The 22,172-nt window shown below is 37.8% G+C and overlaps 2 protein-coding genes across 2 annotated transcripts; both read left to right on the top strand.

The window, feature by feature from the left end:
• Positions 1–54: 54 nt before the first annotated feature.
• On the top strand, positions 55–4,594 carry LOC308399798 (apomucin-like; the record flags this gene model as incomplete). The annotated part of the gene is made up of 10 exons (XM_080887230.1): positions 55–221; positions 371–440; positions 1,005–1,114; positions 1,220–1,251; positions 1,394–1,547; positions 3,406–3,443; positions 3,564–3,671; positions 3,970–4,009; positions 4,124–4,232; positions 4,432–4,594. The coding sequence occupies exons 5-10, from the start codon at positions 1,448–1,450 to the stop codon at positions 4,592–4,594; spliced, it is 558 nt and encodes a 185-aa protein (XP_080743356.1). The 5' UTR covers positions 55–221; positions 371–440; positions 1,005–1,114; positions 1,220–1,251; positions 1,394–1,447.
• Positions 4,595–10,810: 6,216 nt separating this feature from the next.
• LOC308399796 (mucin-6-like) lies at positions 10,811–12,661 on the top strand (the record flags this gene model as incomplete). Its single annotated transcript, XM_080887228.1, has 6 exons — positions 10,811–10,921; positions 11,015–11,092; positions 11,185–11,254; positions 11,350–11,487; positions 11,570–11,719; positions 12,618–12,661. The coding sequence occupies exons 3-6, from the start codon at positions 11,209–11,211 to the stop codon at positions 12,659–12,661; spliced, it is 378 nt and encodes a 125-aa protein (XP_080743354.1). The 5' UTR covers positions 10,811–10,921; positions 11,015–11,092; positions 11,185–11,208.
• Between the last annotated feature and the right edge of the window lie 9,511 nt (positions 12,662–22,172).

Below are 22,172 nucleotides of genomic sequence, written 5' to 3'. Positions count from 1 at the left end.
ATAATTTCAGCAAATATTCTTAAATTCACTTTGTTTCAATTTCTCCAGTGTCTTTGAAAACTGCAGCAACTACGTGGATCTAAACCTTAAAAAGAAGAACTGTGAGTTTGATTCATGCAGGAACCTAAATGGTTCTTGCTCATCTCTGGAGCAAGCTGCAGGAGAATGTAAAAGCTTTGGTTTCTGTATTGACTGGAGAGGACTGACTAATGGAACCTGTGGTATGCATCGTCTTTTTTTTTGTCTTACAATTAACATGGCAAACCAGTAAAGCTAGAAATTAAGTGATTTATGAATAAATTTGCTTTCTTTGCAAGTTCTAATTTAAATTGATGTATTATTAACGTCAGTGTCCTTGATCGTGTTTCAGATGTGCCATGTCCAGAAGGATTGGTTTACAGAGAATGCAGCACAAAGTTGGATGACTTCTGCTATGGAGGGTTAGGAAACTTTACTTTTGGTGTGATGCAGATAAAAAGTTAATCAGCTTGGTCATATAAGACTGATCTCTTTGTGGTCTTCTCCAAGGCACATTAGGAAAGCCTCCTGGGAGGCTAGGTTTAGACTAGTTTTACCACTTGCATCAACTTCTGTGTCAAACTGGAATAACTTTTATGTCAAGGAGCCAAACAGCACTTTTTAAGAGTCCAGAGTGTAAATGCTTGAATGCACTGGGTTCTGAATGTGACCTCACTGTCTTGTTTGACAATCAGTGGAGTTTCGCACCATGAATTTAATCAACGTAAGATTTTCAAGGCTGAGTTTTACTATAATTTTCTAGTTCATTTAAGGGATACCTTATGAAATTTGGTGTGTCTGGCAGCTTCACGTCTGGTGCATTGAAACAATGTGTTTGTTGGCCATCCCATATCTGAAATTAGATATGTTTCGATTTTTATTGGGGAAGCTGTTTTCTGATTGCACCTTGTAATTTCCACATGTTTTTCCTTCATATACTATTCTGAAGATTTACACCATTTTCATGCTTTTCTCCGGCTTTTTAGCGTGCGCTATCCAGGAGCTTTGCTTGAAAAAAAAAGCACAGGTTGTTTCTGTCCCAGCAACCTGACCAGAGCAGGAAATCACTCAAACATCTGTTTGCCTGTTTGTTCCTGTAAGTTGTATAGCCTAAGATGATGACAATGACACCTAGACAATTTTTGTTTGAAGTCTTTTACAGGAAGATAAATAAAGGATTTTCTTTCTTTTTTCCCTAAAGATTGCAAAGGACCAAGTGGAGAACCTAAACTTGTAAGTAAAAGCTACAAATTTCCACAGGGATGCTGCTGTTATGTGACACATTCTGTAATCAACAGTTTAGCTCAAATAATTTAAGCGTATTAGTATTAGATCTGAGTGTAGATTTACAAATATTTCTGTATGTGTGTTTCAGCCTGGTGAAGTCTGGCAGTCCAACTGCAAACTGTGTAGATGTAACAACCAGACTATGACTGAAGAGTGCTTTCCACCACCTCCTAAGCCAGCTCCCCTCTGTGGCCCCAATGCAGTTTTGATAAACACTTCCTGCTGTGGTGATGCGATTTGTGGTAAGTAAAGGTGTTTCATATTTTCTAGTTCAGTTAATGATTGATTTTTTAAAGTTTTCAGTATCTTTTAGAATTATAGAATTTCTGTATTTTTTTTTTTTTTTGCGTAATGACATGTGCTTTAGTCAAATGTATTTGCAACAAAGTAAGGTAATGCGCTGTTCCTAAAATTGGTAATCACATTAGCCGTACTTATCAAATAAGTATGTTGGGTAACAATCTTTAATATGGCCCATGATTAAAGGTGCAATTCACTTGTAATTAATCAGATTTTCAATGTATTTAAAATAAATGACAATATATTTAAATAAAGTACAAATACTTAAAAGTAGGTAAAGTGGAACAAGAGGGTAACAAATCAGATTTTTACAGAAAACAAATGATTGTATTATAAGTCAATTTAAGTACTTCATAAGTAATTTAAAGCACTGCATAATTTTTTGGTAATTTTGTAGAAAGACAAACAATATTTTCCAATATTACCTGGTAAGTAAACTTACTTTTCAGGGGTTGGGTATATTATGAACTTAACATTGTCTAACCTCCAGGTATTTTCCTTTCCTGTACACTCAATTTGGAAGTTATATTTGAAGTACACTGCAAATGATAGCAAATCAGCACTGCTCAGTGTTAGTCATTGTTAATCTTCAACACTGACTAGCTTCCTGTTAGAAATATAACACTGTCAAAAGTGTTAATTTAACACTCAAAAGAGTGGACACATATAGACACTTTCTAGTGTCAATTTAACACTGGAGATTTTGCAGTGTATGATTGCAAACCTCCCCACAAAACAAACAATTAATTATTATATTCCATAACTATAAGGTCAAACAGGACTGCAAATTTTTATTTTTATTTTTTTTCGTAAATTGCCATTTTATTTAAATTATCTCCAAGCGAGGACAAAATGTCAGCACAATATTCAGCTTTTAATTAGTTGGAATTTGTTGCACAAAATGATGAAAATATGACAGTGAAAGGGAAAAATTGGCATAGACAAACTAACCCTGACTCTAGATACAGTCTAATCTCAACAAGTGTGATCTCTAGTTCTCAGCAATGATTACTCCAAACTAGAAGCCAAAGCTTCATTTTTACCAGTTTACCAGCAAAAAGTTTTAAAAAATAGGCATGGTAGAATGATTCCGCCAATACCAGTTTCCATACCTATCGCTATCATCATTCATTAAGAAGTAGTTCTGGAGTAGTTTTCACAAACTTTGTTGTTGGTAATGCTTCAAAAATATCATATATACGAGATAAGAGATTCCTGCTGATATCTTGGCATACATGTTCATACTTCCAAATCTCAACTGGCAATTATGTGATAATGCATCGCAGAAGAGCAAGTAACAAATACACAAATACATGTAGAACAACACCTTATATCTATTAGCAGATATATTTTAGTTGTGTGAAGCTGCATCTTTGATGTTGTTAGTGACCCAGAATATATTTGAAGAGTCAGTTACTTGTTGTCGTTTTTTTAATTTGTTTGTTTGGGTGATTTGTTTAATAGATGGCTCCATATTGTAATGATTTATGCATTTGAATGTAAAAGGTTTGTAGTTCACATCCACAAATCCCATTTGGGCATCCAGCATAAACTCAAACGCAGCTACCTGCTGTGGTGACCCCTTGTATCGAGGGAGAAGCCTAAAGTGGCCTCTTCTTAATTAATTAATCATTTAGGAAACATTTTGACATGAAATATTAGGCACACACATTTATTGCAAATCACATTAACTAATGTTAGGTTAAACCTTAATAACACTTGTGTTTCATATCAAAATGTCTGCTGTTAAAAACATAGCAAAGTCAAACACACACACAAAAACGTGTCTTTTTTTTTCAGTTGACAAGACCTGCAGTTATAATGAGAAGATATACAAGGTATGCTGCATTGAATTTTATTGTAATGTCTCTTTGTACTAAATTGATTGAAATTGTTAATCATTGTCAACCATTGTCTGATTCTTCATTTTAAATTAAAAATGTTCTTTGTGCATGTAGGTGGGAGATCAGTGGACAGATCCTGCCCATCCCTGCAGGTCACTGAAGTGCAGTAAAGACGGCATTCAGACTGAGACCAAAGTCTGCTCCAATGAAAACTGCTCTGAGGTAAAAATGTTCAAGTAAACTGTAAAATCTTAGATTGATTTTCTACAATAATAAGCTCATATCGGTGAAGCTTTACACAGTACTTACATTTATTTGCAGAGCTTTTCAAAGCTAAAGTGTTAGAATTTATTTATATTCAATATTTAAATGTCACATAATAACAATAGAAGAACACTGTCAGAACAAGCACTGTGAGAAAGAAAGACTTACCCTTAAAAGATGCTTAGAAACTACAATTAAATACTGTGTGAACAAGCGCAAGAATTAAAGTCTACAACTTGTGGGGCTTTTTCTCTAGGAGGACAGAATCTGGGATGACCAACACTGCTGCTTTACATGTAAGTCAGACCCTAAATCTAACATTTCACATAGAAATGAAAGCTATAATTTATTTATTTTAATTTCACACTCTTTACATTGTTCCACCTCTACTTTGTTACTTCAAACTTCAGGTAACCAGGGCTGTGCTGCTAGGATGTCCACCCTCAACATCACCGTAGATAACTGCACCACTGTCATGCAGATGCCTGTGTGTCAGGGGAAATGTGAATCTCAGCCAAGGTGAGATGAGCAATAGTGATGATGCAAATTAATGCATTTGAGGCCCTTGTTATTCACTTCATAATCACTAACCAAAGAAAAGTGCATCTAGATTCGTTGTATGAATTCTGTGCGAACTTTGGATATTTTTCTGAAATTTAGATTTTTTGTTTCTCTCTTCTATCCCACTTTCACCCACTCCCATTCTCCTCTGCAACAGGGTGGAGTTACATGGTGACCTGTTGGAGCAGCGCAACACATGCTGTCTGGACTGGATATCAGAGAGGAGGCCCGTGACTCTGCTTTGCTCTGACCTCAGTACGAGACAATACTACTACAAGCACATCACCAGCTGTGCTTGTAGATCTTCCGGCTCAAGCTGAAAAATAAAACTCAGATGAAAGAAAGAATTATCCATTAGACTGTCACATGAAAACTAAATGTATTAAAATGTTGTTCCTTATATAAAGTAAATGCTGAATCAGTTTTATATCAAATAAAGTGAATGATTTGCTATTATGAAGGCATGTATTCTCTGTTTTCTTGAATGTAAAAACTCCATAATAAACTTCATCACGATTCCTACCCATTTGTCTCAGTGTATTTTTTAAAAATTATACAATACAATTTTATTTATATAGCACATTTAAAAACCAGAGGTATGCCAAAGTGCTTCACAGAATCAAATAAAAGCAATAAAAGATACAAATATATTGACAGGAGGGAGACATAACTAACCAAGAATACAGTAGACACAAGCCAAAAGGCAATGAAATGAAATGAAATCATTATAAACATTAATCAGAGCAAAAAGATAAATTACAGCACACTTACAAATGCGAGCTCTAGGAAGCCGGGAAGGATAGGCTAAATAAATAACTTTTTAATTGAGATTTAAAAGATTTAGTTGAATCAGACACGCAAATAGCTTGAGGGAGATTATTCCAGAGGTAGGGTGCAACAGAGGCTAATGCACAGTCACCTCTGGTCTTAAGCCGAGATCTAGGTCGCACCAGGAGCATTTGGCCTGCTGATCTAAGCTGAGGAGATCAGTAAGATAGCTGGGTGCGGTATTATTTATGATTTTAAAAGCAAGCAATACGATTTTAAAATCAATATGATATTTAATGGGGAGCCAGTGCAGGTCGGAAAGAACTGGAGTAATAGACTCAAACCTACTAGTCCCAGTTAAGAGAACGAGAACATTTTGAACGAGTTAATTATGCACATGTTAGTTATAGTTTAAATGTTTCACAAAAAGTTTCTGTAGAAGGTATTTAGACATGTTCACATTTTGCAATTTTTAAATGAATAAGAAATGAAGTTTACCCACAGATAATAACCCGTTGAGAAAAAGTGCAAAAGTATGTCTTAATATTGCTACCAGGTCTTGCTTTAAAGCCTTTATTAATATCCAGCATTTGGTGTTGGCAATACTCTGAATGTTTCAATGCATTCTCTTTTTCCAGTTGCCAGCCTTTAGTCATGGATGACCCGTGTTTGAGTACATGCTTGTTTTTACCTACCTTACACAGATTGGAGTATGGTACTTCTTAATGTCAATAAAACCTTTGGTCATTTTTGAACAAATACCGCCATCGTGCCTGAGTTATACTTACTCAAACACACAAAGCAACCGTTGACCTCCCATCAGGCCTTCAGTGGAAAACCTTTACCTTAAGTTATCAAGGTCAGACTGAATGAACAAAATCATTTATCATTAAGTGGTCAAGTGGAATTCCAAAGATTGTTGGATTGGTACATGGATTAGAGCTGTTTAGAAATCTTCAGACAAGGAGATTGTAGGTCAACACCCTCTGGCTATGGGTAGGGTCAGAGAGTTTTGAAATTGGCATGATTTAAAGGTACCTGCTGAAAACGAAATTGTGTATTTGATAAGCAGAATATTCTTTTTCATTTGAGACATCAAAAACACATTTTTACACACCTACATTTAAATGTTGGTTAGAAAGTAGGAAAAGCTTTGAACTTTTGATAGTAGTAGAGCACAACTCAGTATACCTTTTAAATTACAAATGACAAATTCTGAAAATGTTAAGATGTATAGTAATCATTCACAAATCTCAAAAGCTTATAGTTTATTCAAAAGAAAACATTAAATTTATAAACTGAGAAAACGTACGCATCTCCATGTTTACCACTACGTAGCCCCACCTCTTCTTTTAACAACAGTCCATAAACATCTGGATTCTGAGGAAATTAGTTTCTAGACCTTTTAAAGAGCAGTGTTCTCCCATTTTCACCAGGTGTAGGATTCTAGCTGCTCAACAGTCCTGTGTCATCTTTCTTTTTCATTCATTGTTTCATGATACATGAAATTCTTTTTAGTAGTTGGCAGTAGTTGGTAAGGCTAGTTCTTCAACTACAATCTACACTACTGTAATATATGCAGCAGGCTGTTTAGCACTTTATTGATGAAATATGTAATGAATGATAGATTTGTGGATGGCATGGTGAACTGTGGTCACAGTCAGTCCTTTCTAAAAAAAAAATATATATATATATATATATATATATAACACCCAGCACGCCCCTGCGGGCGGTTTATCCTTCAAGCTCGGGTCCTCTACCAGAGGCCTGGGAGCTTGAGGGTCCTGCGCAGTATCTTAGCTGTTCCCAGGACTGCGCTCTTCTGGACAGAGATCTCCGATGTTGTTCCCGGGATCTGCTGGAGCCACTCGCCTAGCTTGGGAGTCACCGCACCTAGTGCTCCGATTACCACGGGGACCACCGTTACCTTCACCCTCCACATCCTCTCGAGCTCTTCTCTGAGCCCTTGGTATTTCTCCAGCTTCTCGTGTTCCTTCTTCCTGATATTGCTGTCATTCGGAACCGCTACATCGATCACTACGGCCGTCTTCTTCTGTTTGTCTACCACCACTATGTCCGGTTGGTTAGCCACCACCATTTTGTCCGTCTGTATCTGGAAGTCCCACAGGATCTTAGCTCGGTCATTCTCCACCACCCTTGGGGGCATCTCCCATTTTGACCTCGGGACTTCCAGGTTATACTCGGCACAGATGTTCCTGTACACTATGCCGGCCACTTGGTTATGGCGTTCCATGTATGCCTTGCCTGCTAGCATCTTGCACCCTGCTGTTATGTGCTGGATTGTCTCTGGGGCATCTTTACACAGCCTGCACCTGGGGTCTTGCCTGGTGTGATAGACCCCAGCCTCTATGGATCTTGTACTCAGAGCTTGTTCTTGTGCTGCCATGATTAGTGCCTCTGTGCTGTCTTTCAGTCCAGCTTTGTCCAGCCACTGGTAGGATTTCTGGATATCAGCCACCTCCTCTATCTGCCGGTGGTACATACCGTGCAGGGGCCTGTCCTTCCATGATGGTTCCTCGTCTCCCTCCTCTTTCTTGGGTTTCTGCTGCCTGAGGTATTCACTGAGCACTCGGTCAGTTGGGGCCATCTTCCCAATGTATTCTTATATATATATAGTGTAGTTTAAATGACAGCTAGTGTCACTAATTTGCATGGTAAGTATCCTCCTTAAAGGAAACCACCAATCACCAACTATCAAGCTGTATGATATACATGCACTCCCAGCATGCTATTATAATAATTTAATTGAAATTGTTTTGGTTCTTTTTTAGTTGAAAACAACGTGTTTGTGTCTGATCATGTCAGTGAAATTAGCTGTATGTCAAATTTGAAAAATTTTGGTGACCACCAGAATATTTAATGCTACCAAATTTACTGTTAGTCATTTTTTTTTTTTTGGTAAAAGTTAAACTATTTTATAAGCTAAAAGATATGACACAAAACAAAGATCTAATCAAAGTAAGAGCCTATTTTTATATTTAGGAAATGAGTCATGTCTTTGAAAAGAAGAGTTTCTAGGACATTTGAATCTTTGTTTTATTTCTGAAAGATTTGTATACTTTTCCAACAAAACATCTACAACTGGCTGCAAGCTACATATTTTTTGATCAGTTTAATGTCATTTAAATTAAATAACACAAATAACATGATAATAGTAATTGGTAGTGATGTTTGAAGAATGGACTGCGCCTTTCTGAATTGCAGAGATTAGCAGGTTTCATTCTTATACAATAACAAATGTTCTTTTCTTAAAGCAAAACACACAATATGTAATCTAGCTAAATTGAATTCACTTTCTTTGTTACGTCTTGAGGGAAGCATCAGAAAAGAAGGAGGTAAGAGGATAAGATTTAGAACAAAACTGGAGCTGCGGTTGTCTTGACCCGGGGTGTAGCCCAGGTTAGATCAGATTTCACTTTCAGAACGTGATTGGAGAAGAGGTATAACTGTTTCTTTTCAATTTATCCCTTTGTCTCAGCGCAATTGTATATATACATGTAGACCATATATGACTTTGCTAAGTTTTTTACATTTGGGGTTTTGTTAACAACAACTATCTCAGTTAAGCAAGTCAAACTAGCAACACAAGCCAAAATCCCCAAACAACAGGCCTCTGGGTATAGATGAGGAACAAGGTTAGCACTCTTTCATCTCCAAGGTAGATCCCTGGACTAAGATTGTTTTTTTTTTTTCTTTTTCTTGCACGTTCATGTCTTTGTAGATGTTTTGTATCTTTTAGCTTAGTTTTGTACATTTTAAATCTTATTCTGGGGTTTTTACTCTTAGTGTTTATACATCCCCTAAAACAGTATTTTGGAAGAATGATAAAAATCCTCTGCAGTCACCAGATGTTGTGTTTCCTTTCTTGAGATACTAGGCCTTTACTGCAGCCACTTTCTGCCTCCAGTTTTGTCTTCAGAAATTGAAAAGCTGCTCTGTGGGGTTGATATCAGGTGGCTGAGTTGGCCTTTGAAGAATATCCCATTTCTTTGCGTTGAGAAGCCCTTGTGTTGCTTTTGCAGTATGCCTTGGGTCATTATCATATAATCGATAAACACTGGTATGCTTCAGACAAGCTGTTTCTCTCTTCCTGTCATTTTGGTAGTTAATCTTTGTTTCATCTGTCTATCCATTCTCCTCAACTCATGGGTCACAGAGGGGGCTAGAGCCTCTCCCCCCTAGGCATGTCTTTGGACTGTGGGAAAAACAGAAGTACCCCTTTAGGGGAAGAGAGATAATATTGCAAATTCCTTATTAAATAAAGGCCTCAGTCAACTGGTGAATACAGCCTAAGGGCCCTCACACTTTGAGGTGTTAACTGCTGACTGCTGAACACTGTTGTGCTCCCCAATTCTAAGTCACGTTCCTGCATTTAATTTCAAGAGCTGTAGAGGCAGTTTTGATTGGTGTGTAGCTGGAGGAATAGACACTCTCAAGGTGAGGGAAAACTTAACCACAGTCACACACATATATGCATTTTAAATCAATAAGTGGAACTCCTAAAGTTAATATTTGATCTGCTGTAAAGGTTGAGCTGGAGCAGGAGCTGAGCACTGACATGACTGGACTGTGTGGAAAATGCAACGTAACAGGTGTGACCTAAATGATAACCAGACACTTTATAGGAATATTTTAGGTTTTCTTTGCAAATGATAACAGTTGTTTACAGACACTTTGCTCAAAGAATGCACCTTTTCATGAATCTAGGCAATGAGCAGCAGCTGATCAGAGGGAGCGCGCTTACAGATGACACATGCCAAACAAGGGATCCTGTCTCTGTTCCTAATCCAGTAGGTTCACGTGGTTTACATTAACTTGTTTTTTTTGTTTGTAATTTTGTTTCTGTATACAAATTTGAAAAATAGACAGATGATTCACTAACACATTATAACGGGTCAGTTATGCAGTCGTTATGAATCTGAATTTCTGAGACAACTGTATTTACAGTTTTCAAATAAAATGTAAGAATGTCTTTTAAACTACCAGGTATGTGAACATTTCTTCTCCTACACTTTGGGCTGTCTGCAATCAAGTCGGCTTCATTACTTCCAGCTGTGTCACAAAAACATTTACGGATATGAAAACAGTGAACACATAGGCTGTGCTTTCTTTAGAGAGATTGTTCTGCACTGTGGAAAAAGCAGTAATGTGTGGGAGAAATGAAGATCTGTGACCCAGTGTGGTAACTAATTGTTTAAAATACTAATACTAATAACAATAAGTGGCATATCCTGTACCCACCATAATTTGATGTAGCTGTCCCTGTTTTGGTGGATGAATGTAGCTCGACCAACTTGTCGGGGAGCACTGCTTTATGAAGAAGAGGGTGCTGCATTTGTTCCTACCTGCTCCAACCCAAACCCCCATTTTTCCAGCCAGGATATCACTAGTTCCTGCGTCTGCCCAGAGGGTGAGCCTTGCCAGAATTTCCCCAGGTTATAAATCATTGATGTGTTTTGTTCTTGTTGTTGTTTGTTTGTTTGCCACATTTTAAGGCTGTCCTGAACATGTGCGTAGGCAAAGTGCTTAATGATCACTTGGATGGCTTCCACTGTGTGAATGTGTCAAACTGCACCTGTGTGTTCGCTGGCAGGACCTGGACAGAAACGTAGCACCAAGTGTCAGACATGGTAAGGACCCAGATAAAGGGATTTATATTTATGAGGATTTTTTTGTGAATAATGAATTGAAATTATTTAAACCTCTTCATCAACCCTGTCTCCAGTTTGTGTGAAGGTGGGAAGTGGCGTTGCTCTGAAAACTGCCCAATTAAATGTCAGATTGAAGGTCAGTTTGTGTCAACATTTGACGGCAAACAGTACACTGTCCCTGGTAAATGTACATACCTAGCATTACAGGTAATTTGTCCTCCTCCCCTTTTCATTAATATGAATCTTCTCGAGTTGCCTGTGTTAATAACTGCTGGTTTATTTGTTTATGGACACATGCAGGGCTTCAACTGGACAGTAATAATTACATTTTCTAAAAAGGATCCATCAATACAAGCTGTTTTCCTCCAGCATTTGCAGGTAAAGACAGTCTTTCAACACTGAAATTAAAACCATCAACATCTAACTAGCAAGCATAAAAAGTAACCTTGAATACCGGTTTTTATTTTCAGGAAACGTATACATTCACAAACAACATGGCTAAAGTTGGAGACCAAGAGATTAGTGAATTTTATCAGTCTGGTAATTTCATATAAATTGTTTGGCAACCTTGTAATAGAAACATGCCTTAATGCCTTAATTACTAACATTATATTATCTTACCGATTACCTTTTAGATGGGGCCCAGGTTTTCTGGCAGTCCTCTATGTACATTCAAGTCTTGACATCCTCTGATATTAAGCTCCGACTCCAGATGTCACCTGAAATCCAACTCTACATGTCTGTTCCTAGGAAACACAAGGGCATCATTTCAGGTTGGAAACACACTGGTGATAACACATTAAACAGCATCATTGGTTGGCACGATCCACTTTGGTCAGTCAGTCTATCGTTCAGGTCTTTGTGGCAACGGCAACAGTGACGGCACAGACGACTTCACCAGCAGCAGCGGCATCATCGAGCTCTCAGCTGAACCTTTTGCTCTGTCCTGGAGTCTGGGCGCTTGCACTGTGAACATACCCAGTACATGCATCAACACTCACAATGGTACCAGTTAATATTATAACTGTAACTAAAACTGAAAAGGCATGTATACATTCAAACACTGCAATGCACAACTGGAATTATAGTGGAGTTCAGCTTGATGACAAAATTGACATTTTGGTTTTCATATCAATGATTATTGTGGTGTGAATTATAAGGCAGCACAGATTTTTATTGGTAGTTTGCATGCTTGTCTGTGATACAGTAAAAAAAAATCCCCACAAGATATGTTTACAAATTAAAATTTCCTTTTTTCTAGAAATATTTGCTGATGAAAAGTGCTCTGTGCTGATCAGTGCGACTGCCATATCTGCTAAGTGCCATGTCCATTTGCCACTGGATCAATACTACACAGTAAGCACGCATTATGAGCAAACAGCAACTTTGTGTAAGTTAATTTGACTTATCAATATTAAGGTGAAAATTGTATTTGCTGGCAGGCCTGTATTCAAAGAACCTGTAATTGTGGCAACAATGTGCAGAGGTGTTTGTGCATTGCATTAGACAGCTACGCCAAAGCTTGTGCGAGTCTTGGGGTTTTGATCGGTGACTGGAGAAAAGCTGCCAACTGCAGTAAGTAAACTTTATTCACACACCAAAGGATTACATAATATATTGAATATATTAATAATGTTAATACCAGACACATTAGGTTTAGACTTTTTGGAGAAGAGCCAGTACTGAGATTTTTTTTTTTTTAATTCAAAATAACTAGTCAGAAAAGATGAAATCAATGTTTTTCATGTTTTTAAGAACTTGTGTACACTACAAATGTAAAAGTCTGTCTGAAGTGTTTGGATTTTTGAAGGAAGCAAATATTGTGGAACTTTGCACAGCAGAAAATGTGACAAATTACTTTTAAAAAAGTGCCATTCGTGCTCATCACATTGTTGTCTCACAGCTCCGACATGTCCAAAGAACCAAGAGTTCTTCTACAACATCTGAGCTTGTAACAGTACATGCCGCTCCATTACTGAGTCTGACCCTCGATGTGGAGTGGATGATGCTTCTGTGGAGGGCTGTGGCTGCCTATACATACCAAAACCAAGGAAACACCTGCACTCCAAAGGCAGACTGTGAATGCCACCATCGTGGTGGTGTAAGTCCACCAGGGCCGGTTGTTATCGATGGACATCATTGGTGAGATGACCCTCTAATTACACAGTATTTATAGGTATTTAAAATGATACAGTATCAAATATTACAAGAAACCCACATGCCTGTCACAGGTTTGAATAAACTTAAAACACCTGAGTTTCCTAATGTGTTCTCAGCCTGTTATAATTCTAGACAAAGAGGAGTAGCAATTCTAATACATAAAAATATTAATTTCACAGTACTCGATACAGTTATAGATCCAGAGGGCAGATTCCTAATCGTCAAACTATCTATACTTAACCAAAAGCTAGGTATTGTAAGTATATATGGTCCAAATGTTGATGAACCCTCATTCTTCCACGGTTTTTTTAGTACACTCTCCGAACACCTAGATTGCACAATTGTTCTTGGGGGAGACCTCAACCTGGGACTAAATGAAGAAATGGATAGGCTCAACACAACAGGAACTCAGCGTAACTGGCAGTCCACAAATATAATCAAACAGTATATGAGCGACTTTGGTCTTTGCGATGCATGGCGCTCCCTTCACCCCAACAGTAAGGAATATTTTTTCTTCTCACATGTCCATCACTCTTACTCTCGTCTGGATTATTTTCTGGTCAGCAGCTCACTGCTGAGTAACATTACACCCCGAGATTCATCCTATAGCTGTCAGTGATCATGCTCCTGTATCTTTAACACTAATACAGATGAATAATACTACACCAAGAAAAAACTGGAGATTTAATACATCACTGCTCAAAGACGAAGAGTTTATCAAATACTTTAAAAAAGAATGGACTCTATATTTAGGCTTCAATGACATTCCTGGAACATCAGCATCTGTCCTCTGGGAAGCAGGGAAAGCCGTGATGAGAGGTAAAATAATCTCTTTCTCATCACATAAGAAGAAAGAAGAAAACAAAAAAATTCAGGAACTAGAGAAAAACAGCAAATCTTTAGAAAAAGCCTATGTGTCACACCAAGATCAAGAAATATTAAACAAAATACGCAAGAGAAAACTAGAATTAAATGAAATTATTAATAAAAAGACTAAATTCTTAGTACAAAGACTTTGCCTGCAAAATTATGAACACGGTAACAAATCCGGACAATTTCTTGCTAACCAGTTAAAAATCAATAAAGAAAAAACAACTATATGTGCTGTTAAAGATTAATCTGGGAACACAATATATGATCCTAAAAAATAAACAAAATTTTTAGAGATTTCTATGAAACTTTATATACACCATCAAATAAACCCATCTAAAAACGAAATTGATCAATTTCTCGACAACATAACTCTTCCAAAATTATTAGACACCCAAGCAATAGCACTGGATTCGCCACTGACGCCAGGTGAACTCCAGGAAGCTCTGATAAGTATGCCCAATAATAAGGCTCCAGGTCCAGACGGTTTTCCAACAGATTTTTACAAAGAATTCTGGACGATTCTGGCACCAGTTTTTCACAGGATGTTGCAGGAAATCAAAGAAAATGGTAGACTACCACCAAATATGAACTCTGCAAATATCAGTCTCTTACAAAAACCAGGCAAAGACCCTGTATTTCCTTCAAGCTATCGTCCAATATCCCTTATTAATGTAGACCTTAAAATAATCTGCAAAGCTCTCTCAAAGGGATTAGAGAAAATAACCCCCCTTTTAATTCATCCTGACCAAACTGGTTTTATAAAAGGTAGGCACTCCTCAACAAACACTCGTAGATTACTTAATTTAATAGACTACTCATACAGCAAAAACCTTGAAACTACAATATTTTCTGTAGATGCAGAAAAAGCATTTGACAGAGTTAACTGGAAATTTCTATTTGCAACTTTACACAAATTTGGTTTTGGACCTTCTTTCATAAACTGGTTAAAAATATTATATAACTCCCCAACAGCTTGTGTCAGAACAAATGACCAGACATCCTCCAGCTTCTCTCTTCTGAGGGGCACCAGACAGGGATGCCCACTCTCCCCTTCACTGTTTGCAATTTTTATTGAGCCACTAGCAGCAGCAATTAGACAGGCTACAACATTTAAGGGCATAAAATGTAAGAATATAGAACATAAAATCAGCCTTTATGCAGATGATGTGTTACTTTTTCTCCAAAACTCACAAACCAATATCTCTGGGGTAATTGCATTGATAAATTCTTTCTCAGGTGTCTCAGATTATTCAATTAACTGGTCGAAATCAACAGTTCTTCCGATTAATTGCTCCTTCCATAATTCTTCTCCTTCCCCACTGCAATGTGGAAATATAAAATATTTAGGTATTAATGTCTCTCCTAAGCTTTCAGAATTAACTAAATTAAACCACATCCCACTTTTAAAGACAGTAGAAGGCGACCTGGCTAGATGGAAATCTTTGTTTGACACACACTTATTTTCACTTCTGCATGGCAACACATTGTCATGATCCCAAAGTGCCATTGCATTTTGGAGTCACTTGAGGGACTTTTAAGTGATTTAAGTGACACATATATTAGGAAATTTTCAAATTTTTGTACCTCTGGCTGTGGTTGTGCATCATCTGAAAAATGCTGCTGTTTTACTTATTATTCAAGCTCATTTTTGCGAACATTTGTTTTGTTTTTCAGTTGAGAAGACATGCAGCTATAATGAACAGACATACAAGGTGTGTTGTGTCTGTGCTCTGTGTTTCTTTTTCCTTGGAGATCAGTTTGAATTTGACTGAAACAAAATGATAACAAAATATCTTGTGTTGTCTGGTTTATATGTGTTTAGGCAGGGGACAAATGGACAGATCCTGCCCATCTCTGCAAGTCATTTAGCTGCAGCAAAGAAGGGATTCAGACTGAGACTAAAGTCTGTCCCAAAGAAAGCTGCCCCGAGGTACTGAAAACCTACACAGTGATCCTGAAACTGTAACCCGTGTCTAAGAATATGGATTTTAAAACAATAAACTTATATTTTAGAACTTGCTCTTAGAACTGAAGAAGTTAGGACACTTTTCCTTCCAAGCTCCTTAGACTTATATTTTAAATATTTACTTCTATTCAAAATTGTAATAAAATGTATGCATGTCATATGTAATTAGACTAGTTTTAAATATTCAACCATTTTGTCTTAAAATATGGTAAAAACTATGGTCAAAATGGTTATTTTACTACAAAAGTACAGTATGCATGGAAGAACAAGCTTCTGTTTTTTTTCCAGGAGGACAGAATTTGGGATGACCAACACTGCTGTTATACATGTAAATGAAGACAAAAGGAAAACCATGAGTTATTTATAACTCTGAACTTTGTCTAATAGACTGCTTTCACTTTCTTTATTTTTACAGAAGTCCAACTTGTAACTAAAGATAACTAATAATCTGCAGCTCTGCTGCACCCAAAATGTTTAATGTCATTCATTTTTGAAAGGATTTGCTCACTGTGCTTCATCTTCTGTTATACTTCTGCCACTTTCAGGTAAAAGGGCCTGTGCTCCCAGGGTGTCCAGCTTCAACATCACCATAGAAAACTGTTCTACTGTAATACAGATACCCGCATGCCAGGGACAATGTTCGTCTCAATTGAGGTAAGAGCAAATCTTCACTGTTTAAGTAAAAATACAGGTTAACAGGCATGCCATCATATAAAAGGAAAATGAAAACTAGGGCATAAGTGTAAGTGAAGCTTGAATTGTAGACATTTAGATGGATTTTAATCTACTTTCCTTATTCTGTATGTTTAAAAATACATTAAAAATACCATATATAAAAATACCAATACAGTCCTTCAAGTATCTTGGTGTCCACATCTCCTCAGACCTGACATGGGCTGCCCACATTCAGGTCCAGACCAAAAAGGCTAGGCAGCGCCTGTATCACCTACGACAACTGAGGAAGTTCAGGGTCTCTCCAAAGATCCTCAGGATTTTCTATACAGGCGCTGTGGAGAGCATCCTCACACAGAACATGACATCGTGGTTTGGGAACAGCTGTGTGAAGGACCAAAAAGCTCTCCAGAGAGTGATCCATACAGCAGAACGCTGCTGCAGGATTGCTCTCCCCCCGCTTCAGGACACCTACACCAGGAGATGCCGGACTAGAGCAGCGCAGATACTGAAGGACCCGTCCCGTCCAGGCAACAAACTGTTCCAACTTCTGCAATCTGGTAGAAGGTTCCGCATCTTCCGGGCAAGGACAGAGAGACTCAAGAGGAGCTTCTATCCCCAAGCCACCCGGGCCCTAAACACACACACCCGCCCTCTCACATCATCTATAATTGACTGAGACAGGACTCTCTTCCAGACACTCTAAACCAAGGCACAATGTACATTTCAATTCCTTTAATTTTAAATATGTTTATATTGTCTATCCTGTAAAATAGTCAGATATCTATTCATATTAATGTACAGAATTCACCTGCTTGCTGCTACTACTGCACATTCACCCAGTGTATATACTATATGTATGTATATATATATATATATATATATATATATATATGTATATATATATATATATATATATATATATATATATATATATATATATATATATATATATATATAATGTTCTTCCTCTACACCCCCCCCCCCAATTTTTGCACATGTCGAGGAGCGTGTCAGGCTACATTTCACTGTGTGTTATACTTGTATAACTATGCATGTGACAAATAAAGAACCTTGAACCTTGAACCATTACCTTCCTCTGTCCTTTTTAACCCTTCCCCCTCACTGCGGTGTTAAATGGTGACTTGATGTTGCAGCAGGAGTGCAAATGCTGCGTGGAGCAGAACTCAGAGAAGAAATCGATGACCCTGCACTGCTCTGACCTGACTACCAGACAATACGCTTACAAGCACATCACCAGCTGTGTGTGTGAATCTTGCAGCAGGATCTGAAATGTAGAGCTAGCAAAACCAAGATGAAGCCATTTGAAATCATTAGATTAAATAGAATTCAAATCTAATTCAGCAGTACTGGATGGTTTTCTTCTGTGTTTAAAGAAGGTACTGAATCTGTTTTCTGTCAAATAAACACATCTGACAATCACCAAAAGACTCTGTAAATATCTTCTCTGTTTTTGTTCACTGTCACATTGATTTGACCTTAATTGCTTCCGCATTTATTAAACACTTCCTGGAAATTACAAAAAGAGTTGCTCAACAGTTGTATCTAGCCTTGCAGGTACATTTTAATTAGTGCTGTGCGATACTGCAGATTTTGGTATTGATACCAAGTAAATACAGGGCAGTATTGCTAATACCAATCTGATATAGTCTCTGATATTTTGATACATATTTTCATATAATAGTATATAATACAATATATAATATATATATATAATATATATGATGTGCACATACTGGGGAGGGTAGACAGTCTTTCTTTTTGCAACATCCCTGGGCTTCAATTTTAGCATAGAGTCATGTTGGCTGTGGCCTGGTTGTCTGGCTATTGTGTGGCAATGTCCTGCTTCTGCTAGTACTGTTAACAAATTATTGTTTCCTTTACTCCTGTTTGTTCTGGTGTAAGAAGGTTCTGCTGGGCAAAAAAAACATGGAAAAAAAAGATTGTGAGGCACGCAGGCAGGGTTTCTAGGGTGGTGGTGCGACTGCTAACAGGGAAAGGCAGGCTAAGGCCAGCAGATGGAGCCACTGGAAAATGTAACCACTCTCTCAGCTCAGCCATCTCTCTAGTGATAATAGGACCATCTTTATTTAAAGGAAAGGCAAAGCAAGCAAGGAGTACATGAATGGGTGTATAAACGAGTCTTGAGTTCTCCAAAGAGAGCACACAGTGAAGTCGTGTTAAATTAAACATTTTATTACAGAAACTTACATATATGTGACCTTTACACACACTAATGTTAAATTGTGATGATTATAGCAACACTCTTTGGCCTGGTTTTCTCCTTAAACATAAAAAAACAAAGACACCTAAATAGAACTAGCACGTTTAGAATTAAAGCAGGTTTTTATTAGTTATCGTTTGATTATCAATGTTTCATTAATTATATGCCTATTAAACTTCATGACACTTCATGATACATCAACTTCATGACGTCATGATACTCAGAAGTCCTGCCTTTGCATTTATAATCAGTGTGCCTCTGGGTTTTATCCTAATATAAAAGAAAACTGTGGCAAGCATTCTTGCTGTGGACTTGAATTTGTTGGTCTCTACAGAAACAGAGGAAAAAAAGCATGTAGTTTTATGTTTTTAAGTGTTATTATAAATCACAGCTATCATCTTTAACAGTCTAGAAGGTAGTGGAAACTGAACATTACATAGCAGCAACGCTAAAATATGCCAAGGGTTCATTTGGTGAAAGCTGTCACAGGCAGTGCTGTGGGCACAGATAAGGTGCTGTCCCCAGCATCTGCTGCACAAACTAGAGATCTAATTAAAGCACTAGGAGATGATGGAGTGCATTGTTGCGGAGGCCAGGGTGGAAACAGCTGGATTCTCTGTATCATGTGGCATCTCATCTGCTGTGGTGATTTTCTCTTTCTCGAGTGTTGTGAAGGTAAACTTGCACCACTTCATCACACCACTGCTTTGGCTGTGGAGTTATTCAATACCTATGAAGCCTACCAAAAACTAAACTGGCTTGTGCATTCTGTCACAGTCTGGCTGAGGCAGACTGTATGTATTGAGAAGAGTGGACCCAAAATGCAGACACAAAAGGAATGTGGAACAAAACTTGGATTAATAAAAAGCGAGCCGTTTAACGAGGCTGGTAAAAAAGGTACAAACAAAGGGCAAGGCAAACTGAAGTAAAACTAACATTAACCTAAACTGGGAGAACTAAACAAACAACATGAAAAACCTGTAATATGAAACCTAGAAACATGGCATGGAGAACATGACGCGAACACAGACGACCAGACAAAGAATGAACAGAAACACAGAGACTAAATACACACAAGGGTGATTATGGGAAGTGGAAACTCATGGGGAAACAGCTGAAACTAGTCTGACATAACGAGACAAAGGAAGCAAAGCTGTCTACATTGACATAGGACACAGACCTTCAAAATAAAACAGGAAACATAATGAAACACAGACCTGACAACATGAACTTAACAAAAGACATGCTGACATGAATGACACGAAGGGCAAGGGAGACTTAACATAGGGGTAGGAAGACACAGGGGGAATCTAATAACTAAGAACTGTAATGACAACCTAGGCATAATAGGAATGAACTTAGAAAACATAAAGGACTTAAACATAAAAATAAACTAAAACTCATAATGCTGGGTTAGAAGATCCAGGATCGTGACACATTCAGCATGCGGAAGAAGGCTACTCCAACCCAACTGTCCTCTCCATTTCCTGATTCCCTGCTCCAACAATCAGAAATACCTGGATAAATGTCTCTTTCAGGATCTCATCCAGGGATCCTGAAAACTATTAAGTATTTATTGCATGCAAAGAAGTTAAAAGTTTAATCATGATTTTCCTCATTCCTACTTAAATTTGAGTAATTTACAGTTTCTAGTTAAAAGGCACAGCGGTTGCTAAATTTTGGACCAATTGCAAATGTGAAAATGTCTCTTGACTTATATATATCTCCATCTTCAGCTAAATAACATAACATCCCTCAGGACAATGTGGAATGTAGCTATTTTGTTGAGTGAATCAGTTTCCCGTCCCCTCCAATATCAACATAATGCAGCACATTCTCATTCAACCACTGAGAGGTTTGGTGCCCGAATCTCCTGAACTGCAACTGATGTAAGTCCAGTCTGCTTATTATCTTGGTCCCCACCATGACTCAGAGAGCCATGTTTGCTGTTTGTCTATACGTACACTTGCACAGAGTTTTTGAAGGAACTCGGCTGGTAGGTTGTTCCAAACATCTTGGAAAAGTAACCACAGATCTTCTGTGGATGTAGGCTTCCTCACATCCTTCTGTCTCTTCATGTAATCCCAGACACACTCAATGATGCTGAGATCAGGGCTCTGTGGGCGCCATACCTTCACTTCCAGTACTTCTTGTTCTTCTTCATGCTGAAGCTTGTTTTCAAAAGCCTGGATCCTTGATGGGAATGCATGGAAAGGCACCATCAGTGCTGAAATATTTTGGCAGATTTTAAAATGACATATCCCATTTAGATGATGGCTTTTTGGGGGGTTGCATACTTCAGCAAGACAAAGCTAAACCACAAACTGTATCTATTACAACACCAGGGCTCTGTGGTACAGGACTCCAGGTGCTTAACCCTTGTGTGGTGTTCGTATTTTTGTTACTCAGCCAGTGTTCATGGGTCTGGTGGACCCGCTAGAGTTTTGGCTTTCCAAATTAACACTATCAAACAATTTTATGTTAAATTACTCAACAGATGTTTACTTCATCCCAATTACAAGACATATGAACAGCAAACATGGTTAATTTTTTCCCTTTACCTTTTCAAGATCACATTTATGAATTAATGTGCTTCTCGTTTTTCTTTTATATAAAATGTTATAAATAAATCAGTTATAATCAAGTGGAGTGAGTGGAAAGACACAACACATTTCCACGTGAAAAAATAATTAATTGTTTAATTTTTCTTTTGAAAAAAACTGAACACGGGTCTCACAGACCCGAACACCATACAAGGGTTAAATGGTCTGTCTGCTGTCCAGACCTTTCACCAACTGGAAATGTGCCGAAGCACATTACAAAACTAAACATATGACAAAGAAGGCCAAGGGCTGTTGAGCAGTAAGAGTCCAATATCAGATAAGAATGAAACAACATTCGTCAGTTGCCAAAAGAAGAGGGGATGCTGCACAGTGGTAAACATGCCCATATCCCAACTTTTCTCAGATGTGTTTTTAAATTCAAAGTTAGCTAATAATAATAATAATAATAATAATAATAAAATAACACTCCCACAAAGCGATATGGGGTAATAATATGTGAGAACTGATCTTAGGCCTAATTCTTTTAAATGTGCAGTGCTAATGCAGTGAAACAGTCACCCCTTCCCGCTATTACAAACACACTTTATATCCATCCAGTGTCCAGATGCACTACACATTATTTTGCTGCAAATTTACAATAACCATGATGTTTGCAGATAGTTTAACAAACAACTGTTAACCTTAAAAAAACCCCATCATTTCACAGCTTTATTGACAAGTTTCCAATCTGTCTCACAAAGGTGACAAGTCATTGTGATTTGATGTGATTTGCCGTACTCACTGAGAAGGACAAGCAGAGAGAAAACCATTGTTAAAGGCTATCAATAGGACAGGAAGACTTTGATCACATCTTTGAGGCACCCAACCGTACAAAAAGGCCGAGTTTCTCCGGAGGAGGAAAGTATTTCACTTTGAAAGCAGCAGACCAACAGAAACAGCAGGTTTGTATTACAATAAGTTTTGACCCGTTTCATGCTG

Source organism: Rhamphochromis sp. 'chilingali' (assembly GCF_963969265.1).
Source record: "Rhamphochromis sp. 'chilingali' genome assembly, chromosome: 7".
NCBI classification, from domain to species: domain Eukaryota; kingdom Metazoa; phylum Chordata; class Actinopteri; order Cichliformes; family Cichlidae; genus Rhamphochromis; species Rhamphochromis sp. 'chilingali'.
Note: the sequence above shows the minus strand (reverse complement) of the source record. Positions and strands in the feature narration are given on the sequence as shown.